General features: G+C 42.1%; 1 protein-coding gene across 5 annotated transcripts in view; it reads left to right on the top strand.

The window, feature by feature from the left end:
• ripor1 (RHO family interacting cell polarization regulator 1) overlaps positions 1–25,039 on the top strand; it is a 78,246-nt gene extending 53,207 nt beyond the window's left edge. For 4 of the 5 annotated variants that reach the window (XM_063905157.1, XM_063905150.1, XM_063905165.1 and 1 more), the window contains exons 13-24: positions 5,720–5,845; positions 11,868–12,037; positions 12,581–13,199; positions 14,831–14,967; positions 16,008–16,119; positions 17,248–17,383; positions 18,245–18,406; positions 18,589–18,744; positions 18,864–19,060; positions 19,242–19,325; positions 19,447–19,537; positions 20,323–25,039. In XM_063905157.1, the coding sequence (XP_063761227.1) occupies positions 5,720–5,845; positions 11,868–12,037; positions 12,581–13,199; positions 14,831–14,967; positions 16,008–16,119; positions 17,248–17,383; positions 18,245–18,406; positions 18,589–18,744; positions 18,864–19,060; positions 19,242–19,325; positions 19,447–19,537; positions 20,323–20,420 (2,088 nt within the window). In that variant the 3' untranslated portion in view covers positions 20,421–25,039. The remainder of the gene's footprint in view (positions 1–5,719; positions 5,846–11,867; positions 12,038–12,580; positions 13,200–14,830; positions 14,968–16,007; positions 16,120–17,247; positions 17,384–18,244; positions 18,407–18,588; positions 18,745–18,863; positions 19,061–19,241; positions 19,326–19,446; positions 19,538–20,322) is intronic. The other variant, XM_063905172.1, reaches the window with a different exon arrangement.
• Positions 25,040–25,236: the final 197 nt, after the last annotated feature.

Below are 25,236 nucleotides of genomic sequence, written 5' to 3'. Positions count from 1 at the left end.
ACCCCTTTTGTATTGTATTATCAAATTAAGCACATAATTGCAGAAGGTGCAGACAACTGAGGGTGACCACAAATCATTTTTTACATAGACTCTTCATTTAGTATGTCTCTGGTCTTTTAGCTGTTGGAGAAATTCTGAATCACAATTATTTTTTTATTACCAAGTAGGTTTGCATGTACAAGCCATTTGCTTTGGTGTATATTATTGTATACATAAACACAGTAAGAGGAATTTAACTACAGGAATCATTGATAAAAAAAAGGAGAGCAAACCTTTTTACATTTAACCATTTCAATTTTTTAAAAAAAGAAAATATACAAATAAGTATGTACGATAACCTTTAAAAATGTACCCACAAACTTTGAATTAACAAATTTAACAAGACAAAACTGAGCACACCACAAGGCAGCCATCTGTGGCGCCATCTTAGATCGTCTAAGGAAACTAGTTAGAAAACCCAAGCAAAAACTTCCATACAAAAAAATGATTTCGATGCATTACTAGTCTGGAAATGGCTGAAAAGATCAAAGTTCAGATCTCTTGAGCAAGGATTAACATGTAACTGCTGCTGCCCTTTGTCCCACCTGGTGCTGCTGGACCAGCATTCTCTGCCCCGCAGCCTGAGCCGGCGGCAGCACTGGCCGCTGATGGACATCTTCAGAGACACACTTAGCCACAGCTGTCCCTGTAATGACAGCTCACCTAAAGGACCCAGTGCAGTAAGTCCTGATGAGTGGAACCCCCCCAACAATGTAGGAGCCCACTGGTATAGTGACTAGAGACAGTTACCGTGGTTTAGAACCTAAGAAACCTCTAACAGTAGTCTCCATGTGTTTGGATGTAGCTCCATGGAGCCATGCAGTATGTTCGCACAGTTTCCAAACAGCTGAGAGTCTCAGCTTCCACTGGACAGCAGGAGTTAGAGGAAGTAGGAACCTGCTGCTGTAGTGTTTGGTCAAACTGAAGTTCTGCATACATACGACTCCAGATGCCTTTAGGTCATTTAGAACCTATCCCAACATAACTAGACCATACCTTTGTCCATATGAACTCGTAATGATGACCCTCTTTTCGCCCTCTGTCTGAAACCAAAGCCCAGGCTGCTCTGATTGGTTAACTGACCGGCTCTGTTGTGATTGGTCAACTGCTTAGAGATGTCATGTTGGTCACGTAAAATGTGTTGAAACACTAGCCAGTCGAGGCGCAAGCAGTGTCCGAACTACGGGGGGACTCGGGGGATCCGAGACCCCCTGAAACTGACACGAGATCCCCCGAAAACATGATTTGGGAAATGTTGGGGGGTCTCTAAAATATCAGTCAAGTCAAGCGCAAGAGCAAGCGCCCCCCCCCCCCCCCCGAGAGAAAAATGGGACCCCCCGAAAATCTCGGCATAGTTCGAACACTGGGCGCAAGTGTTACATAGTGATGTCACTATGTTCTGGAAGTAAACAAAGATATCAAATGGAGGCATTTCAGGCAGGCGGGGGAGTATCTGTGGGAGAGAAACTCCCTCTGGAGGGCACACAGGGATTTATTCTTTGGAGACCATTTACATGCACAAAAAGCTATATTAACCCACAACAAGAAACCCTGTTTATGTAACCCTCCATACAGAGTTACATAAACAGAACCAATTTAATACACACAGAGTGGAACAAAAAACTGCCATTAATAACATTATAAAACTAATAGAGTAAAACAAACAATAAAATCACGTAGAAGACATTCTAAAAAAAATGGGTTTTACAAAAACAGGAGCAACACATCTGAGTATCTAAGGTTGAAGTAGGGGGAAAAAAACTCAGGGCCGGGCCTCTCAGGGCTTTGTAACTCGTCAACAAATCCTAATATTGGTTCTTAAAGCAACAGGTATCCAGTGTAAGGACGCCAGGATCTGTAAGATGGTCTTATTTCCTAGTCTGAGTTAAAATTCTAGCTGGAGGCGCTGATAAAAGTATGGATTACAGTTTAGAGATTGTTGGGAGTTAGAGATTGATTTTTGAAATGTTTCTGAGATGGTGAAAGCAGGATCGCGCCATTGGTTTGACATGGTGAGGTGTGGGCAACATATACTGGGTTTTGGACAGAGAACCGAGACTGTTATATATTTTTGTGACTGCACATTCATCCTGCCATTTAATCAGTATTTCTGTCCTATCAGCATTTAGCTTCAGGAAGTGTTCCACTTGCGGATGTCCTGAAGGCAGTTTAGCAGGATGACAGTGTTCTGAAAGTTATCGTAAGTTATGACACTGTAAAAAAAAACTGAGAAACATCCACTGGCAGCAGTCGTGAAGGATGATAAACTGTGCTCACCTAGTTACTGCGGAGATCTGAGAAACAGAGTGAAGAAACCTGAGCAGTGACACGATCAGACAAATAATAATCCCCATGGGGAATTTTTGGGAGGATAAACACAGGTGAATGTCCCAAAAACGTAGCTTACCCCTTATGTTCAAATACGCACCACTTTATGTACGATTATTAGTGACATTTCAGCTGCGCCCACTTTCACTTTCGCCTGGTTTGTTTACCACCTGTCTGATTCCCTTTCTGCATGACTTTCAGCGTACTCATATCGCTCAGATTTCAATACAAATCCTAGACAAAACTTTGATTTTAAGACCTACAATCACATAGGCAGTTATTATCTTTTAGGCACTGGACACTGGGAATTGTGTCATTTCGAATGGCCACACTGTAAAACATTCTGTCAAAGAACTCTGTGTCTTTAGTGCACTTAAAACTGCATTAAAGACACAAAGAGGTAGAGAGAAGTTCTCTTTCACACTTTTGCACATTTGGCCAAGCAGGACAGGATTTCCATATTTCTAAAAAACAACGATCCTTGTGTAATGTGTTTGCGTTAAACAGTCCAACGTGCATTTAGTTTGAAGCACGCTGAGGCCTTGTGACATCACCCTATGATAATACTACACAGGGTGCGATTTGTAGGGGGGGATGGTGAGGATTTCCCCCCCTCTGGTTTTCCTATCCCTACCTCTGCTAAATTATTTTTATCTCCGGTGGGGACAAGGATTTCCCCCCCTTGATAGCGATGAATGCAACTTAACTGCTAGCCTACTTAAACTCTTGAAATCTAACGATCTTCAGTGTCTTTACATCAGAGTAGGCTATTCAGCAGCCTTCTGGCAGACGGTGCATATTTCTGAACGTCATCGAACACAAAAACATTGTAACATTTTTGTGCGGGAACTTCGCAGGAAAAACAGCGCTGAACCAAACATGAAACGCGTTCAGAGCAGCATATCATCTTACTTTACAGGACCCATTTGCAGAATTGTGGATAGAAGAGGGCCGAAATGCTGCAGACAATGCCCCGATAGGAAAAACGAAAAAGCCACCACAAATTTGTCACCAGAGCCGACTGTTTACTTTGTCTAGTTTTCCAGACCTGTCCCTGAGTGTTGACAGCACGTTGTGCTATTTAGTGAATTATTTTGAGTGTTTGATTTAAGTTAATTGGAGGGTCTTTTCATGGAGAGCATTGATGCTGTTCTATGGTGCTTTCTGCCTGTTAGTGCGTACGCATGTTTTTGTGACGTTGAATAGAAATCCATGTATGGGTTATTAAAAGTTTTGCCATGTTGTGATGGGGACTAATCCACGGACCCGAAAAAAGGGCCTGTCTACTTTTTGCGTTTTTTTCTCCCTAGTTATGCAAGTTAAAAGTCCAATGTTCTTGTCTATGAATAAATTAAAAAAAACATCCCCCCCTCTGTTTTTTTGTCAAATCGCACCCTGATACTACAGCACCATAATTCTCTGGATTGGTATGGCTCACACTAATTATTTCATAGGTATTTGAATTTCTGTTTGTGCTTTTGGTTTGAATTTTACACTTCTGTCTTCCATTACAACAGTATAGTCTGCTTAATAATACTTTATACTCAATATTGATGATATCTGCTCACTGAATAAGAATCCTTGCAGCTTTTAAAACATCTGCTTCACACTCTCTGAAACACTGACACACTTGGGAGTGTGTCCACTCAGCTATGTTTGCATATCAGTTCTCCGTTGGTTGCTTTTGTGCAGTGTGCTCAGTTTTCTACAGAATGTGTTCAGTGGAGCAGAGTAGACGGGGACAAAGCATAGGACACTGAGCTGAAGATAATTAGTGAGTGTGTATTTGCCAGATTGTTTAATCTGAAGCATCGTCCAATTAAACCAGCACATTTCCTCAGATGATCGCTGTTTATAGCATGTCAAGTGTGACTGATCAACAAAGTAGAGGAATCCAGTAGCATACACACTGAGAATAATCAGGAAGGGCAAACAGAGAGTGAGATTTTGGCCTGCTCGTGTCAGTCTGCTGAAGCTCACGGCCTGAGTCCAGGATGGAAGAGACGCCTTTTCAGAATAAGAAACAGGTTTATTGCCAAGTAGGTTAAAACCTATGAGGAATGAGAAAGTAGTCCCCAGGATTTTTAATAATGGAAAGCAATTTGGGTTTCCAGGTTAATGGTTTCTCTGCAATACAAATGGTAAATGGACTGCATTACATCGCACCAGTCTGAGCATCCCCTCACAGAACATTTCATATAGTCAAGTCAGCAGTCACCTCTTCACATTCACACAGAGGCTGCCATACAAGGGGCCACCTGCTCAGGGATACTCTGATCAAACTCAATCACACAGTTTGTCATTAGTCGCAAGTTGGGGTCAAGTATCTTGCCTAAGGACACATGGAAATGTTGACTGAAAGGGCTAAGGGATCCAACCACCAACCTTGCAATTGGAGGAGCTGCAACCCTACTACGTCCATACCAGAATCATGTTTCTGTATCAGTCTTGTCTCTCTCTGTGCAAGGCTGGGTTATCAACAAGGAACAGAGGGAAACAGCTTGATAGGTGTTAACTAATTTGTGATAAACATATAAGATAAGGGAAGTTTAGTTATAAAACACCTTTCAACACAAGACGATGCAAAGTGCTTTACAGAAATAAAAAACCCTGAAGAACATTAAGAAACTGAACACATTATAAAATGGCATTAAAAAACAGTCATTAAAAAGAAAAGAAAATAATAATATATATAATAAACTTTATTTGTACAGCACTTTACAGCCCACAGTGCTTTACGGAACAAGAAAACATATACAATTGTAAAATAAATAGAAAAAATCTAAAACATCAACAGTGATCCTAATGAAATTCCCTTGAAGTGAAGCAGACAAGAAATGAAAAGAAAACAATTCAGAAAAGAAAACTAAAAAAATTAATGTAAAACCAGCTAATATAGCACAGGTATAAAATACATAAATAAAAGTTACAGTGCAGTGTAAGATATAAATAGTTATTTGGTTCAATTAAAAGCAGCGGTCCAAAGAAAAGTCCTCAGCCTAGATTTAAAAGTAGTAAGAGTAGCAGCGGACCTGCAGGTATCTGGGAGTTTGTTCCAGATATTTGGAGCACAATAACTGAACGCTGCTTCTCCTTGTTTAGTTCTGACTCTGGGGACAGAAAGCTGACCCGTCCCAGAAGACCTGAGAGTTCTGGATGGTTCATAATGTAGCAGGGGATCAGAATAAACCATTCAATGCTTTATAAACCAGCAGCAGTACTCTTAAATCATTTCTTTGACAGACACTACACTCAGAATGTGTTACCTACTGAGCAAATGATGACTGGACATACCTGCACCTACTGAGTATCCCAGCAGCCCTCCCTCTCACACACTGCTCCTCTCTTCCAGAATATGCTGCGGCGCCATGAAGACCATGAGAATGGAACAGCATGGTCCAACTCCTCTGAGTCTTCTGATGACTCCTCCAGTCCTCGGCTATCTGTGGGGGGGCTACGCACCTCTACGCATCAAAAGGTAACACACAACAGGCGCCCATGTTTGAATCATTACTATGAATCAATCTATTTTGTTATCTTTCCTAAGGATTGGTTAGCTAGATCGAGAGAGGAAGAAACACTTTGAACATGTTACTAACTCCTGTTGGCTGGTCAAACTAAATTTAAACTCATTTAGGCGTCAATCAGAGGTGGGAGAAGTACTCAAATCTTGTACTTGAGTAAAAGTAGAAGTACTCAGATGTTGTACTTGAGTAAAGTAGAAGTACCAGAGTGTAGGAATACTCTGTCACAGTAAAAGTCCTGCATTCTAAATGTTCCTCCAGTGAAAGTAGAAAGTACTCTCATCTAAATGTACTTAAAGTAGCGACAGTAAAAGTAGTCATTGTTTGATTGATCCATTTCAGAATAATATCTCTGATATGTTTTATAATTATTGATCATTAAAGTGTTCTCAGAGCTGGTAAAGGTGCAGCTAGTTTGAATGGCTTTGTATACTGCAGGGTAGCTGCTGGATTTACTCCAGGTGAACTAAAGTCTGATTTAAGGGAGATTATATTTACCATCATTAATCCAGATCTGTAAAGAAACTAAAGGGATTAAATAAGTTTAGTGGAGTAAAAGTACACTATCTACCTCTGAACTGAAGTAGATCTGGGTAGAAGTACAAAGTAGCAAAACATCTAAATACTGGGGTACAGTACTCAAAATTGTACTTAAATACAGTACTTGAGTAGTTGTACTAAGTTACTTCCAACCTCTGGCGTCTATTATACCATTCTTTAACTTAAAACAAAGAAAGAAATAACCCTTCCTGTTTAGAAGTGCAAACAGTCCTGGTTGGTTAGCTCGACAGGCCTCTCCACAGCACTTCCTGTCAGGCTACATCCTTTGTTGCCGTCAGCAGACTGTGAGCTGAGTCGGCCCTAAAGCAGATTAGCCAATGAAATGATGGCGTTCCACAGGGATTAGGATGCAGTTAATTGTCACAGTACGGGGAGAACTGTTACACTGTTTACAATGTGTACTCTGTTTGTTTTAGGTTCTCTGAGGTTAAATAACCGCTAAGTCTACTAACAGGACATTCATACAGGAAAGGCTTTGCATGTCAGTCAACATAAAAAGGACGAAGGCCTTACACAATGCTTTGTTTGTCGCTGTACAGCTTAAAGAGATTTTCATATGCAGTTCTGTGCAATACAATCTCAGCTTTCCATCACTTAGTAATACATATTTCATTCTTATACAGTTTTAATTCACAGATCAATCCTGTCTCCCTCCTGTAAGCCATATCATACTTGTTTTAAGATAACTTCTTAAAGATATTGCACTCTTTTCCAACAATGCATTACAGGTCTCAGATATATACAGAACATGTCTCTGATTGGCGGAAACACCAAAAACATCATTGTAGCATCCCATAAACCCCTCTGTTTCAGCCCTGTTCCAAAAGTGCTGATTCTGTGTCTGTAGCTTTAAATGCTAATGAGCTGCTGCTGGCCACGCCCCTCTGAGAGATGATTGGTTAAATAAAACATATTGATCCTCTAGGAGGAGATTCAGGTGATAAGGTGGGCGGGGGATACCTTGGTTGGTTATTGGCTAATGCTTGCACAACCCAAAAAAACTGTTTTTTATAGAGATGGATCAGGAAGAAAAGAAAGAGGGAATCTTTGTTCCTGAAACTTTCAGCGCCTCTAAACACAGAGGGGACACATATTTATGAATAAAAGACAAGAAAAAATAGATTTAGCATAAAAGATGGCCTTTAACATTAATGCATTAACAATATTTAGAGTCTACCCTTTCCTCACAACATGGGATAAATCAATACGGATCTAGTGTCCATCCATCCATCTTCTCCCGCTTTTCCGTCAGGGTCGCGGAGGTAACAGCTCCAGCAGAGAGCCCCAAACTTTCCTTTCCCTGGCCACATCAACCAGCTCTGACTGGGGGATTCCAAGGCGCTCCCAGGCCAGTGAAGAGATATAATCCCTCCACCTGGTCCTAGGTCTACCCCTCGGTCTCTTCCCAGCTGGACGTGCCTGGAACACCTCCCTAGGGAGGCGCCCAGGTGGCATCCTCACTAGGTGCCCGAACCACCTCAACTGGCTCCTTTCAACGCGAAGGAGCAGCGGTTCTACTCCGAGTCCCTCCCGGATGACTGAACTTCTCACCTTATCCCTAAGGGAGATGCCAGCCACCCTGCGGAGAAATCCCATTTCGGCCGCTTGTATCCGCGATCTCGTTCTTTCGGTCATGACCCATCCTTCATGACCATAGGTGAGGGTAGGAACGAAGATGGCCCGGTAGACAGAGAGCTTTGCCTTCTGGCTCAGCTCTCTTTTCGTCACAACGGTGCGGTAAAGCGACTGCAGTACCGCTCCCGCTGCTCCGATTCTCCGGCCCATCTCACGCTCCATTGTTCCCTCACTCGAGAACAAGACCCCGAGATACTTGAACTCCTTCACTTGGGGTAAGGCTTCATTCCCTACCTGGAGTGGACAATCCATCGGTTTCCTGCTGAGAACCATGGCCTCAGATTGTGAGGTGCTGATCCTCATCCCAGCCGCTTCACACTCGGCCGCGAACCGATCCAGTGAGTGCTGAAGGTCACAGACCGATGAAGCCATTAGGACCACATCATCTGCAAAAAGCAGTGGTGCAATCCTTAGCCCACCGAACTGCAAACCCCCTCCCCCACGACTACGCCTAGAAATCCTGTCCATGAATATCACAAACAGGATTGGTGACAAAGCGCAGCCCTGGCGGAGGCCAACCCTCACCGGAAATCGGTCCGACGTGCTGCCGAGGACCCGGACACAGCTCTCGCTTTGGGAGTACAGAGATTGGATGGCCCTAAGCAAAGACCCCCTCACCCCATACTCCCGCAGCACCTCCCACAGTATCTCCCTGGGAACCCGGTCATACGCCTTCTCCAAATCCACAAAGCACATGTAGACCGGATGAGCGTACTCCCAGGCCCCCTCCAGGATCCTTGCGAGAGTGAAAAGCTGGTCCGTCGTTCCACGACCAGGACGAAAACCGCATTGTTCCTCTTCAATCTGAGGTTCGACAATCGGCCGGACCCTCCTTTCCAGCACCTTAGAGTAAACTTTCCCGGGGAGGCTGAGTAATGTGATGCCTCTGTAATTGGCACACACCCTCTGATCCCCCTTTTTAAAGAGAGGAACCACCACCCCGGTCTGCCACTCCTTCGGTACTGTTTCCGACTTCCACGCAATGTTGACGAGACGTGTCAACCATGACAGTCCCTCAACACCCAGAGCCTTTAGCATTTCTGGGCGGATCTCATCCACCCCCGGGGCTTTGCCACTGTGGAGCTGTTTAACTACCTCAGTGACTTCCCCCCGTGAGATTGGAATTGATCCCCCTTCATACTCCAGCTCCGCCTCTAACATAGAGTGCGGAGTTGTCGGATTCAGGAGTTCCTCAAAGTGTTCCTTCCACCGCCCTAACACACTATCAGTTGAGGTCAACAGCGCCCCATCCTTACTGTACACAGCTTGGATGGTACCCTGCTTCCCCCTCCTGAGGTGCCGGACGGTTTTCCAGAACAACTTTGGTGCCGACCGAAAGTCCTTCTCCATGGCTTCTCCGAACTTCTCCCACACCCACTGCTTTGCGTCGGCCACGGCTGAGGCTGCTGCCCTTCGGGCCTGTCGATACCTTGCAACTGCGTCAGGAGTACCCAGGGATAACATATCCCGGAAGGCCTCCTTCTTCAGTCGGACGGCTTCCCTAACCACCGGTGTCCACCACGAGGTTCGCGGGTTACCGCCCCTTGAGGCACCTAAGACCTTGAGACCGCAGCTCCCTGCCGCAGCTTCGGCAATAGAAGCTTTGAACACCGCCCACTCTGGTTCAATGTCCCCAGCCTCCACAGGGATGCCTGAAAAGCTCCGCCGGAGGTGTGAGTTGAAGGCTTCCTGGACATGGGACTCCTCCAGACGTTCCCAGTTCACCCGCACTACACGTTTGGGCTTACCAGGTCTGTCCAGAGGCTTTCCCCGCCACTCGACCCAACTCACCACCAGATGGTGATCAGTTGACAACTCCGCCCCTCTCTTCACCCGAGTGTCCAAAACATGCGGCCTCAGATCCGATGATACGATTACAAAATCGATCATGGACCTTCTGCCTAGGGTGCTCTGGTACCACGTACACTTATGAGCATCCTTATGTTCGAACATGGTGTTTGTTATGGCCAATCCATGACTAGCACAGAAGTCCAGTAACAAACCACCACTCCGGTTCAGATCAGGGGGGCCGTTCCTCCCAATCACGCCCCTCCAAGTGTCTCCATCATTGCCCACGTGTGCGTTGAAGTCTCCCAGCAAGACTAAGGAGTCCCCTTCAGGAGCCCCATACAGGACTTCTTTCAGGGTCTCCAAGAAGGCCGAATACTCTGAACTGCTGTTTGGTGCATAAGCACACACAACAGTCAGAGTTTTCCCCCCCATGACCCGCAGGCGTAGGGAGGCGACCCTCTCGTCCACTGGGGTAAACTCCAACAAAGCAGCACTCAACCGGGGGCTTGTGAGTATCCCCACACCCGCTCGGCGCCTCACACCTTGGGCAACTCCGGAGAAGAATAGAGTCCAACCCTTATCCAGAAGTAAGGTTCCAGAGCCGACGCTGTGCGTAGAGGTGAGCCCCACCAGATCCAACTGGTAACGCTCCACCTCCCGCACAAGCTCCGGCTCCTTCCCCCCCAGAGAGGTGACATTCCACGTCCCCAGAGCCAACTTCTGTCGCCTGAGTCTGGTCCGTCGAGACCCTCTGCTTTCACTGCCACCCTTCTGGCAGCGCACCCGACCCCATCGTTGTTTCCCGTAGGTGGTGGGCCCGCGGGACGGAGAAGCGGAGGTGTTGCCCACGTTGCTTTTTCGGGCTGTGCCCGGCCGGGCTCCGTGGCAAGCCCGGCCACCAGACGCTCGCTGACGAGTCCTCCTTCTGGGCCTGGCTCCAGAAGGGGACCCCGGGCTTCCTCCGGGCCGGGTATCCTCGCTTCCAAGTGTGTTCATTCATGAAGTCTTTTTGAACCAATCTTAGTCTGGCCCCTTACCTGAGACCAATTTGCCATGGGAGACCCTACCAGGAACACAAGGTTCCAGACAACACAGCCCCCAGGTTCATCGGGGCACACAAACCTCTCCACCACGATAAGGTGCTGGTTCTCGGAAAGGCGGATCTAGTGTAACAAATACAATTTCACTTGTAAATTAAAAATGTAAATTGGTTAAAGTACAGAAGTGAAAAGTCCATCTGCAAACTCACTTTCTTTGTTCTGCCTGCAGTTTTTAGAGAGAAGTTACAGACCTGAAAGGTGGAGATTTATAAGTTAGGGTAGAGGAGTGGTTTATACTTGATTGACAGTTGAAGTGGTGATGCAGGTAGTGAGGAGATTTTTAACAACCTCCCTCCACATTACACAAGTATTAATAAATCAATATTCTGATTTATTAAACAGTGCACACACCAGCCTACGCCTGTTTCCCTTTATAAATCACAATCAACTTTGCAAGATTCCCGTTATGCCCACTGTAGCCTATACGGTATATAGTAAGTGAAACCCCCCATATTAATGGGGTGGCTAAAAAAAAAAGTACAAGTGCGGGAAATCAAAGCACTTGTTGGGGATAGGACACAAGTAAATAATATTTCTTGGTGGATCGAAAAGTGGATGCCAAAATATACACAGGGGTGACAATGGAGACACGCAGATAATCTCATTTACCTTCCCTTTTTTTTAAAGACAGTAAACCAAATCCGTTCAATATGCGTTTACACATTTATGTATCAAAACAATTGGGACTATTCACAAAACCGATTTATATGTATGGTGTTATTTTCGTCCCATACCTCTTGCGTTTCTTGCGGGGGCGACATCACGTCCACACGCTGGTGCACGGCATAATAATACTAACTTCATTTCTATAGTAGCATTCAAAGCTAATGACTGAAGCTACAGACTGTGTTGTTATTGTCTTAGCTTGACTGTCCCTGTGTCTCTCCAGACCGTGGTGGTGACACCAGACATCCAGCCAGCTGTAGGCGGGACTTCCTCCCCACAACCGGACATCTCCTTCTGCCCCAGAGACTCCTCTTCAACTCCAAACTCCACCCACAAAATCAGCACCGTCAGTGAAGACCCCCACATGTCCACACATCGAGCACCGAGCAGCAGGTACAGCTGCATTCTGGTTCTGTAGAATTCTACTTTACAGTCTAATAGGATTACTTTTTTTATTTGTTTATTTATTTCTTATTTTATTTTTAACTTCTTATGATTTTTAAATTACATTTTCTTAGAAGTGAATATGTGTAAAGCGCAGCATAGATAAATACAGAATTTAAGGATTTTTGTCAGACAAGGACCTATGAATACCATTATTTGTTTTGTGTGAACATTTTTCCAAGAATTGTTTGTTTTTGTTTGTTAATTTAGTGTTTGGCTTAGTAATGGTACGGCTTAATAATGAAAGGACGATATGTTTGGTTTCTCTTCTGTACCTTAATTACATTGAGTTAAGTTAGTTTTACGTTTATGTGGTTATAGTGTGTGTGTGTGTGTGTGTGTGTGTGTGTGTGTGTGTGTGTGTGTGTGTGTGTGTGTCTGTGTGGACCCCAGTTGCTAATGCTAGTGCTAACAGATAACCTAATGAGGAAATAAAGAATGATTTGCATTTGATCAGCAATACAACAAACTGAGATATGATCTGATTTACAGGGAAGATGAGCCAGTCACTGTGATGACAAAAACTGACAGTGAGGAAGAGGATTTAGGGAAGTGGTCTCCGATAGCAACAGATGGAGATGTGGGGATGAACAACAGCCACGCTTCCCGCTGCTACTCCCGCTCCCTGAGCCACATCAGTGAGAGCAGCGCTGACGGCATCGTGTTGACAGACAGGTCGGCCCAGTCCAGAGAGGCGGTGTCTCCCACCTCCGGGATCTCCATCAACGACATAGAGATGGAGGTGCAGAGCAGAACCCCCCCCACAGATGAAAACACAACCGCTGACAGTGTGACAGACCAACAGGACACATCCACAACACACTCTGAAACAGCAGACTCTCACACTCCGTCAGAAACCAACACAGAGGCAGAGTGCGACGTACGTCCGGAGAGCGGGGACGTGACGTACGTAGCGCGGTGGGTGCCGGTGGAGGAGGAGATGCCGGGAGCAGCAGCAGACTCTCCGTCCAGAGAAAGCGGGGGTCCGGTGGACAGCGGGCTGGAGGACGCCCTGACAGCGATGGTCTCCTCCCTGGATGATTACAGAGGACAGTTCCCGGAGCTACAGCTGCTGGAGCATGAGCTGAAGCTGCTGCAGGTCACACTCAAGGTGGGGGTGCTGAGTTCAGAGAAGATGCTTCCACAGGTGGGGGAGTAGCCAAGAAAAACTTTAAATGGGTGTCACTTTGCAAAACAAATGCTCCTGTCTGTGTGAGCATTATAATATTATTATTATTATAAAGGTAGGCTAAAAGATCAATGAAGGCTCAAAGAAAAAGGTTTCATTATTATTTTATTTATTCTTTTTATATATATATATATATACACCACCTGGCCAAAAAAAAGATCACGCACTCTAATGTTCGTTGGACCGCCTTTAGCTTTGATTACAGCACGCATTCTCTGTGGCATCGTTTCCACAAGCTTCTGCAATGTCACAACATTTATTTCTGTCTTGCATACATTTTTCGCCAAGATCTTGCATTGAGGTCTGGACTCTGGGGGCCAATCCATGTGTGAAAATGATGTCTCATGCTCCCTGAACCACTCTTTCACAATTTGAGCCCGATGGATCCTGGCCTTGTCACCTGGGAACATGCCGTGCCATCAGGGAAGAAAAAATCCATTGATGGAATAACCTGGGCTTGTGACCCTTTTTTTTTGGCTGGGTAGTGTATAAATATATTTATTAATAACATTTTCTTTCTTTTTTTACAATTAAAGATTTTTCTTCGGACAAGGACTTTTTTTTAGTAAACATTTTTTATTGATTTTCTAAGAACTGTTTATTTTTGTTTGTTAATTTTGTGTTTGGCTGAATAATGATGGGATGATCATTTTGGTTTCTCTTCCGTACTTCCTGAGCTAATTACATGAGATGAGTTTGTTTTTATGTCTTTATGTCATTATAGTGTGTGTGTGTTTGACTGTGTGTGTGCGGTCCCCAGGAAGAGAGGCTTTGCTAATGCTAGTGCTAATCATAATAAATCCTAAAAGCATAAAGAAAGCATAAATAATGCTAGAAGAAGACAATGGTTTTATTATATCTTATTGGTTTTAATATCACCACCTAAGTGTGACTTGACCATCAAAATGTGATGTGTTTTAGTTTATGTTTGATATGTTTGTTTTATAAAGCTGAAATCATTGCCTCATTAATATTATCAACCAGTTTTGGCTAATCACAGTCATTTCACTAACGCTTTTACCCAATTGAGGGTAAGGTATCTTGCCCAAGGATGACTACTGGGCTGAGGATTTAACCACTGACCTGCCTTAACACAGTTGAACCACCCAAGTCAGACAAGAGATATGACACTTTTATATTTTACCTATAAGATCTGGCTCACTAATCAACTTGGCTGGTTAACTAAGGTGGATGCGTGTTTTCCTAGTGTGTGAGTGTGTGCATGCTCAGCTTGAACTATTGTGTAAAGACATTTACGAGGACAGCAGGAAGTTCGCACATCTTACATGCAGACTGAACCTGGCCTTTAAAACCCAGTACTTCAAATGGTTTGGCTTATTTCATGCCAAACCATTTCAGGTTTCTCGCTGTTCTGGGCTTTTACCTTCATGGTTGATGGCATATAGCTTAGGATAGAGGTGTCAGCTGAATTAAATCTAATGTGATGTAATGTGTGTGTGTGTGTGTGTGTGTGTGTGTGTGTGTGTGTGTGTGTGTGTGTGTGTGTGTGTGTGTGTGTGTGTGTGTGTGTGTGTGTGTGTGTGCGCGCTCAGGGCGGGAGGCACAGCCGCTCCCCCAGCGTGGTCAGCCTCACAGTGGAAACAGCTCTGTGCAGCTTCGACTTCCTAAACACGTCTGACTGTGAGGAGGAAGAGGAGGAGAGAGGAGACAAGAGGAGCAGAAGTGGCAGGTCAGTGCTCACCAGCTGTTTTTCAGTTTTTACCGGTGTGTGTTTGGTCATAGTAAATCTACATCTAGGCCCCCTACACCCTAACCCTACACACTTCCACTCCATTTGTGCATTCGCGTGAAGGGTCGCCTACATTAAGTGCGGTTCCAAACCAAGGAGTGGGGAGGAGGAGAGGGTTATCTTCCCCTCCAACAGAGAGTCTGCATCAGTCCTGACTTCACGTGCTTCTCTACCTGACCAGACCAACGCTATGTGTCCGTCATGAAACACACTGTGTAAAAACAGTTCCTGCAAACATTTATTGAACAAGAGACATTTAATATCGACATCCAGACGTGAACAACTTCATGTTAGCTCTTAGTATTTAACTTACGATCATAACCCATGCCTAATGTAGAAAATGGTATGTGTATTTGATTGTAAAGTATTTTTTGTTTACAGGGACTGATGCAAAAACCAAGCCACTTATAAACATCAGATTTGAAAACAAAAAGAGGTTTACAAAAAAAAAACGCCATTAATGATTTAAAGAATTTGTTCTAGTTATTATTTATTATTTTCTGTCCAAGAGATGATGATTTGAAACCGTTGTAAGGAAGTTAAGGCATCACCTGTTTCTGCTAGAGAGAGGGGGGTTTGTCCCAAAGCTTGCCACTGTATTTACACCCCCCACCTGGAAGAAGGGAGCCTCGTTCAGCTGTGAGTGAGACTACAGACCGAGTGGGAGTGGGTAGGGTGTGGTTTGGAATCCGGCTTTAGTAAAACCTTTCTTCTGGTATAGAATAATCTCATTGTCATTGAAGTGTCTTGCTGCCATCTAGTGGAGCTGTGTGGTACCATCACTATGGCACAGAGCTGTGAGAGCAGCTGGAAAACCCTTCCTCAAAATACCAAAACAAACTACATATATGACTCCATGTTGATGTGTTTTCTTGGCTTGATGTCACACACTGCTTGCCATCTTGTTGACCCCTGACCCCTGCAGAGCTGATGGAAGCCTCCCTCAACACTTATTAAAAATTCCTCCTGTGTGTGTTCAGGTCTCTGCAGGACAGAGGCTGGGACAGCCCTACCTCCCCCCTCACCACAGGCTGCACCACGTTAGACCGCGCCCTGGTGGTCCACCTCAACAAGTGCAGCACACGGCTGTTGGTAAGCCATGTCATGTCCCACTCATATAGGCAGTGGATAAAGAACTCAGATTTCTTACTGAAGTTAAAGTAGCAAAACTAAATTGTCAAATACTCTTATACAAGTACAAGGCCTGCATTTAAAATCGTAATTAAGTAAAAGTACAAAACTATCAGCATCAAATTATACTTAAAATACCAAAAGTAAAAGCATTTGTTATGTTTAAGGCCCATTTCAGAACCATACGTTCATTATCAGTGGTAATCACTCTGCAGAGAAATGGCCCTCCAGAATTGATATACTATTATAAATATGACATTACATTATTAATATTGTTGCAATTTACTGTTGTAGACTAATTTTTTTGTAATATATTGTGGACATTCACTATTTCTTACCTTGAAGAGTTCACTTGTCCACTATTTTCAGATCTTCATCTGAAAAGTCACGAAAGCTTAATAAATAATACATGAAATAATGTATACAGTGGAGAAACATTACATTATTTACCGTGTAAATGTAGTGGAGTAAAAGTATAATGTAGCATTAAATGGAAATACTCAAGTAAAGGACAAGTACTTCAAAATTGCACCTGGTCTCGCGCTGCCTTATTGCACATGCTGTGGTGACATTGCCTCTTTGAATTCAGTCAGCTGTAGCAGCGACGCCTGCTATTCCAACCTGTCAGCAGAACTGAAATGAATGAGAGGAGATAGATAAGATGGACAACATTTGTTTATCGCTGTAGGGAAATTCAGGATTAATATCAGCAACAGAATAAGAGAGAAACAAAACAGGTAAGTGACAGAATAAATAAAAACATGATCATTTAAGCAATAATAAGTGGATAGATTTACTTTTTCAAGTTAAAGTCAATGTTATATATTACATTTCATTTTTAGTAGTTACCTTAGTAGTAGTTTTACATCTGCAGTATTTTAAAATGAGTGACTGTTAAACATAAAGCATCTTTACATGTGTTATCAGACACACCTGTGCTGATAGTTAAACACATGTTGTAGCATTAAAGATAAAAACAAAATATAAGATTTGTGCATTCCTTGATAAACATAGAGCGTTTGTTTTGGAAGATCTTCTGTTGTTTTGAAGACATTTGGTGTGAAGTCATATGTGAATTTATGTCTGCAGTGTCTGGGTATGTTTGGTCCTCTGCGCTGTGGAGAGATGTACGCCTTGGACGGACTGCTGAGGGAGGCTCGAGTCCTCGAAATCATCCGACGCATCGCCAAGGACAACCCTAGGCGCTTCAGACAGCCTGCTGAAGGTCAGCTGCAGAGTCTTTATGTCTGTGTGGACCTGTACTCTCTGTGTGTCAACATGACCTGCAGCCTTCCCTCTCATTAGCACAGAGACATCAGAGTATATGTGTGAAACTCAAGGCCTGTGAGACGAATGCCGCCTGGCACCTAACTTTATATGGCACACGAAAGCTTGCAAAGATTATAATTTATTATTATATATACTACATACAGTAATATAATTCTCAACAACAGAATAGTAAACTATAAATGCCAAATTTAGATAAGTACAGCACGCGCCAGCACGTGGCTGCCTGTTAATATGATGAGCCTGGTTTAAAGTTGGCATTTAAAATCAACTTTTTTTTTTACTGTGCAATTTCATATGGGTTTTAATTTCATTTTACTTTGTAGTCAAAATGTAAAATGTGCTCAAGAATCATGCAGATAATTAATATTATTATTATTTATTTAATATCGTTCAATATATCATCTACAAGCATTGCAGGGAGACTTTGGAATATTGAATGAGTGTAGCAATGTAGAATATAAAAATGTGTCTAAAATGTGATTAAATTAATGGAAGGGGTTTGTATAACCTCTCAAAATGTTATAAACATTATAAACCTGAATCCCGGTCCCCTAATGTTTCTGTCTGATACTTCTTTTTGCGTGGAACTAGAAGTCTGGAAAAAGTTCTAATGGGTTCAGACAAACCTAATTAGTTTCTTCTAAGCTTGCAAGCACAAACAAACTAGTAAATGGACCTTTTAGTTGAGATGGTTTCCTCACACAAGGTCAAAGATCCATGCTCACAGCTAAAGGAACCACTTTAACATCAGGAAACCCTGTTGAGATTAATTGTATCCTATATTCCTCTATGACAGTGATCCCACAGCTAGGCCTGTGCCTGGGTGCTGAGTCACTATGGCAACAGTGTGTGGGGCAGTGCAGTGTGTACAGCGTCTCTGCTGAGAGCTTCCTGCTCACACTGTCTACGGTCTACTCCAGAACACTGCAGGAGAGGGCCAGCAGCATGGCCGACACAGGTACAGCTACACCTGCACAGGTAAAGCACATGCTAATGTCTGTGAGCCGAGTTAACACGTGTGTGTGTGTGTGTGTGTGTGTGTGTGTGTGTGTGTGTGTGTGTGTGTGTGTGTGTGTGTGTGTGTGTGTGTGTGTGTGTGTGTGTGTGTGTGTGTGCGCGTGCGTGTGTGTGTGTGCACAGTGTTCTTGTGCCTGGTTGAGCGAGTGCTGGATCAGAGGTTACCACGGCGAGGCAACAGAGACGGAGTGATGGTGACACTGTTCCAGCTTTGGAGTTACATTGAGTCCAACAGCATCACTGACATGGACACACACATCACTGAGGTGGCAGAAGAAGGTACCACACACACACACACACACACACACACACACACACACACACACACAGAACGCTTAATAAATGCAGAGATCTTATAGTGACAGTAGCAATGCTCAGTGATATCATCCTTCCCTCAGTGTGGTTGGTGCAGAGCCTGGCGTCATGTGACCAGGAAGTGATCGTGCAGGCTCTGCGGCGCCCTGCAGAGTGCAGCCTGAGGAGAGAGGGACTTCACGCTGTGGCCAAATTACTGAAAGACCCCCGAGGCAAAGTGTCAGCCTCTGCCAGCTCTGTGCTGAGGAGCCTGGCTGTGCAGCCTAGGCAGAGGGAGCAGGTGTGCACACTTATATTTGTATTATTTGTATAAGAACAATAAAAAATATTGAATCATAAATCTTCAATAAGGAAATTACTTTACATGGACAGCAGTGTGAAAAGTAGAGCATGGCTTCATCCTGAAATTAGATAGTACACAATAAAACACAGATATTAACCCTACACACTCTCCTCCTCAGGCACTGGTCAGCTGTTTGGAGCTACTGGAAGACGAACAATCGGACACCAGAGTGTGTGGATGCAAGGCTTTAGCTTGTCTTAAGGTACACACACTTCTCTACAGTAGTTTATGGCACCACAGTGATATATGTAACATCATAAAGTCTTATCTGTACTAGAATGAGTCCTCCTTACCATGCTAAATAATGTATTTTATCATTCCAGGCCAAAGAGAGTATCGACCAGTTAGTGTATCTCTGTCGGACAGACAAGGATGAAGTCAGAGATGCTGCCAAACAAGCGCTGCTGGTGCTCGGTAATAAACATCGTCATATATAATGACAGCTAAACAAGGCACTTCCTGTATAAACTCATATCCATATCTATCTCTTATTATGAAATAATGTGCCTGTATTAATATATTTTGTATTTTTTCATCCATTATTGTTTTTTTATTACATTCATTCATATATTTGTGACATAAGACAATACTGTGGTGCAGTGATGACATTACTGTTGGCAACCCTGGAAGTTAGCATTGCTAGCTAGCACTCCATCGACTAAAACAATGTGATTATAACACTGGCGTTTGGAATATTACAGGAAATAAGACATGTGGCTAACACGTTAATGATACCAATACTCTCTACATATTAATGCTACTTTATGATTTTCAGGAATAAATAGCTAACTTAATGCTAAAAATGTAATTCACGTCACCACCGCTAAGCTAAAGGGTGGCTAATGCTCGTGGTGATGATGTTTAGCAGTCTAATTCCGCCACTTGTTAGCAACTGCTTTTTAAGACAGGAGTGGGATATTTGATGACTTGTTATTTGCCGTAGAACAAAACATATGACAATTGTGTTAACCACAGACTTTATTCCAAAAACAGTTGACTAGGGAGCCCAAAAGTGCAAACAGGCTAGCTAATTTCCAGGTTAAGGACTTATTCCTGTACCACTCTATAGTTAAGGCAGAAATTACAAATATACATCTTGCTTGTTTTCTGCCATTTCACTTTGTCCAGTGCAATCACTCATTTGTCCATTGTTACATTCCATTTTTTTTTTTTGTTCTTCAATCTATTGCATGGAACAGGTGAGGAGGGGAAGATGGCCCACAGACATGTGGAGACTTCTCAGGACAGCATCCCCAGACTCTTCGCTCCAGGAAGCATGGCCAGCACTGCTTTCTAACACTACACACACTCACACACACACACACTGGGTGGGGGGAAAATTAAATAACACAAAAAGCCTCAATGAGAATATAAAGTAGGTTTTTCTTCTTCCCCAATACTACCACTAAAAGACTGTCTGAGAGCTTACTACAGTATCAAGGCTGGCAACTCTATTTAACACTGGGTAAACTTTTAAAGTTATTAAGCTACAAACACACCAGTTTGCGGTCATCAACCTGTGCTAACTACCCAGTTGGCGTGTAAGGATGTACAATGTGAGCAGACTTGAATGGAAAGACGGATAAAGGGAGGAGAAGTATGAAATGGATACTGAGGGAAGGAAATATTAAGCAGAATCATATCCAAAAGAAATAACTGGATATTGATCCATCATGGCCCAGACACAAAAACAGTTTTTTATAAGTGGATTAGCAAAAGTGTAAAGATCTATTTTAAGTCACTTTATTCAGATATTCACAGCCTACTAAGTGCCCAAAATGTTGAGTGTCTTGTACTTTAACTCCCTGTGGTTTGACCCGGTGTACCAGTAGGCATACATAGAGTAGATCTACATACAATGCTACTCCTACCATTAATTTTTCTTAGTGGATACTGCTGTCTTTGTTTAAGGTGTTTTTGAAAAATCCTACCCCAGATGCTACATATTTTCATACAACTCTGCCTTTCCTATAGCCATGGCTCTACATGCTTTTTGATTTAAAGACTGAGACCCAAGTAATGCAGCTGTACTGCACCACACACCTGAGAATGGATGAGCTAGAGCTGCCCACTGTTCACTGATGCATAGATTAGGGCTGCACAATTATTCACATTTTTATCGAAATTGCAATATCGAAACGGAAACGGCTCCATTGGACTCTTTTGTTTACTTCTATAACATAGTGACATCACTCGGCAAAAGCTTCCATTGGCTACACATTGTACGTGGGAGGCTTAGGGGCCGGACATCTCTAAGCAATTGTGCAATCACAACAGAGCCCGCAATCTACCCAATCAGAGCAGACTGGGCTCTGTTTTCAGACAGAGGGTGAAAAGAGATGCTGCAGCACAGGCAGTATGAGAAAAATAAAGAGCTTTATGAACATTAAAGCATGGAGACATGTCACAGGAGACTCTACATACTAATATAAACCTGAAAATTAGCATAATAGGTTCCCTTTAATAAAAACCATTGATTTGTACATTTCAAAAATGTGCAGCCCTAGCAGAAACACTCATTATGATCCACATCCAAACTTCATACATGTCACATCACATTCATCATTCTGAGGTGTACTTGGGTGTCCTGCAGGTCAATGGGCTGGGTGATGGAGATCCACCAACTGGGCAGCAAAAGAATGAATGGGATTTTTATTGGATTGCATTTGTGGACGCATGTTCTTTACATTCTCACTGGATCTGTCTCTAGGGCTTTTTTGCTCATTGTATAGCAGTGCTAAATGTAATGCAGGTGGGGCCTCACTGTGGTGCTCAGCAGGACATGTCTCTGATGCATGGACAGATACTGGAGATCTGCTACTGCTGGACTACTCACTGTGAAACGTCTTCCAGTTCAAGAGATACAAAAGAAACTTTTTATTCTGTCTCGCACAGGTTTATATTTAATGCTGTCAATATATAAGCACCACGTTGAAAAGAAAGAGAAGCTCACACTGTAGTTTTAAATAAAGAGTTGAGACTGTTGCTAAGCTGCTTCTGCACAGTGATAGGTTAAAAAAATTCAGTGCCATCACTCTTTACAATAATGACATATCTTAGTCTTTATGGAAATACATATTATATGATTATTTGCCACTGGAGTTCCATATTCTGTGATTGTAAATTGTTTTTTTTTCTTGACAGAGTCTTTATTTGTAAATGTATACTTTGTTTTATAAGTGTGTTTTACTGTTATAATGACACATTTTATTATCAGTTTGATAAATTGATTCATAGAATGATTTTCCACTGACATATCTGCTGTAAATGAGTATTTGCATTACTGACTGCTGAGGAGGGCTTTGTCTTTTGAGAAGGCAAAGACACATTACTTGGTTAGGTATATTCACTCATAAACTAAAGATGTATTTACAAAGAATGAACTATTTTCTGTGTTGAGTTGATTTGGCATCCTCAAACATTTGATATGGTTATAAATATATAAATATGGTTATTTATATAATAAAAAAGGGTTTCATTAGGAATCCCAGTCATGGAATTATAAATGATTACAGGGCCATACTAGTGTTTTGCATGTTTATGCCATTTAATACCAATAACCTACTAAAATATTTCCACTTCTGCTGCTGACATTTCTCCAAAGTAAGCCCTTACACTCACCAAAAAAACACATTGTAGACCTACTGTACTTTGTTATTATTGGCTTCATAATAAAACTATCTGAGATTTTAATTTGGATTTAGGACTCCATCATAACACATATATCGTAGCATTATGACTTAATAACTCTTCGATACAGAGATGCAATTATGCTTCCTAAAATGTTTGAACGGGATCTTATCTTCTTTCTGGTGATTGCAGTTAGTATCATAATGGCAAACATAAGGTCTAAATCAAGAAAGTAACAACATGCAAACAAAAGCTGATGCTCACTGTGATGGGTTACCAAACTCAAGCCAATGTTAGCTCTCTTTAACTTGATTTAAATACATTACATTATGATACTGTAAACATTTTTTTTAAATGTAGAAAACTACAATTTTGGAGTGCCAGCGTATGAAGTCACAAATGTATTTTTGGTAAATGGGTAACAAAGATGCAAGTGCACTGGTTTTATTTAAAGATAGCAATATTTGTAATGAGTTGGTTATTAGCAAGTTATCCACATTGAGTTTGACAGAGGTCAGAAAAAATGCCAAAGTGTCCAGGCCAGTGGCTACCCGTTTAAAGTAATCTTGTTGTTCCTTTTCATAGTAACACTGCTGATGATGCCAGTCTGCCTTTTTCATTTCCTGAGCACGGAAGACTGATGGTCTTTTATTGAAATCATATGGATATGTCCAAGTCTCCTTCTGGATGCTATGCTCACACTATGATGTAAACATGTTGTATTTAAATTGACATTGCGCTGTTCTAGCAGTCGAAAAAGAAACGTCTACTAACAGGAAATAATGTTTAATTCTTAGACATGCTAGCAGTAGCACTGTGGAGATGGAAATATTGCTCAGTTAGCCCCTGCTTGGTTCTAAACAGAAATATCTCAACAAATAATAATAAAACTTGAGTTCTGGCATTTATTTCCTACCCAGGATCATTTGTAAAACCTACATTTTTATTGTCACCAAATACCTGTAGGCCTACTGCAATTTTTTTTTGCATAAGCTGTACATTGTGTTAAGTGCTATTTGACAAATGTTAGCGTGCTAACACACTAAGCTAGGATGACCCACTTTGTAGACCTGCTAAACATCAGCATGTTACCATTGTCACTTAGGACGTGTTAGCACGCTCACATTAGCATCTAACTAAAAATGCTATTTTCATAGCGCTGCTAGCATGGATTTACTGGATTATACTTTGTTCTGTTGTCTAAGGTTTCATACCATTGCTGCTTTTTTTTTTCTTCATACATCTGCTTTTTGTGTCCAACAACATGACATATAGAAATGTAGTAATTTCACTCTTACTGCTGACAGTTTGAAATATACCTCGTTTATCTTTTTACACGATTTGAACATTTGTCATAATTCCACGGAATAAGTGTGCACACAGGACGCAGCTTTTGTCTTTAAGGAGGAGGGATCGGGTTCCTATATGAAATGTGCCAACTCTGTATACTTCTCTTAGACTGACTTACATGTTCTAGCAGCACTGATTGAAAAACAGTTCAGTAGCATGTTCTTAAACTGATGTTACCATCTTTACAGAGTTTAAGAGCCATATCTTTATATTTGAGCTTTGAGAAATAATGTCACTTCTAAGATTCAATTCAACATTATCACAATGTTATAAATAGGAATATATCAGAATATAGGGGAAAAGATTAAGTGGAATTCTGAGATGAAATAATTATTCATGAGTTTATATCTTAATCTCTGATTAAGTATTCTGAGTATTTTCACAAGCCCTATCCCTTTTATGCATCATAGATTCATATTTATTGAAGGCAATAATAATGTTCTGCTGTGTCCCTGAGAAGAACTGACATTCAGACATGTGTTCAGCTGTTGATCAGACAAAGCGCTATTGGTTAAGTGTTTAAATCTGGATGTTAAGTTGTTATTCAGCATAAATTGTGCTACATGCTGCACTGTCACTGGAATCATAATATAGGATTATTCTTGATGTGGGAAACTCACTGTATGTGTATGTATATTTGAGGGCTTCCACTGTGTTTAATGTATTTATCACTATTGTTTTGTGAAGGACAGCAGCTATCTGCAGCTATACCTCTGCATCCATCCCACAGTGTTTAAGTGCCTCAAGCTTTGATAGTGACAGAGATGCAATAAGACCTAGATTAAAGCGGAAACCGCTGCAGCACAATATATTTTACCCACAACCTTGACTAGTTGTGTAGTATTGGAAACGTTTCCTTTTTTTTTCTTTTCCAAAATATATTTCCAGGAATTCTGGTGTTGAATATAGAAAATATTAAAATATGTTTAAAGATTGTCTCATGTGCCATTGTTTGTGTTAATCATGGTGAGTTCCACATACATCACAATTATCCAGTCCTTAGAATACAATTTTACAAGCACTGTGATTGTATATATTTATTTATTATATATATATATATATATATATATATTGGGACTTTCACAATATTTCAGCATTTCCATATTTTTCTGTCTAATTTGTAAAGTTTATTT

This window comes from Eleginops maclovinus, chromosome 2 (assembly GCF_036324505.1).
Source record: "Eleginops maclovinus isolate JMC-PN-2008 ecotype Puerto Natales chromosome 2, JC_Emac_rtc_rv5, whole genome shotgun sequence".
NCBI classification, from domain to species: Eukaryota; Metazoa; Chordata; class Actinopteri; order Perciformes; family Eleginopidae; genus Eleginops; species Eleginops maclovinus.
The sequence above is the reverse complement of the archived record's forward strand: the minus strand, read 5'-3'. Positions and strand labels throughout refer to the sequence as shown.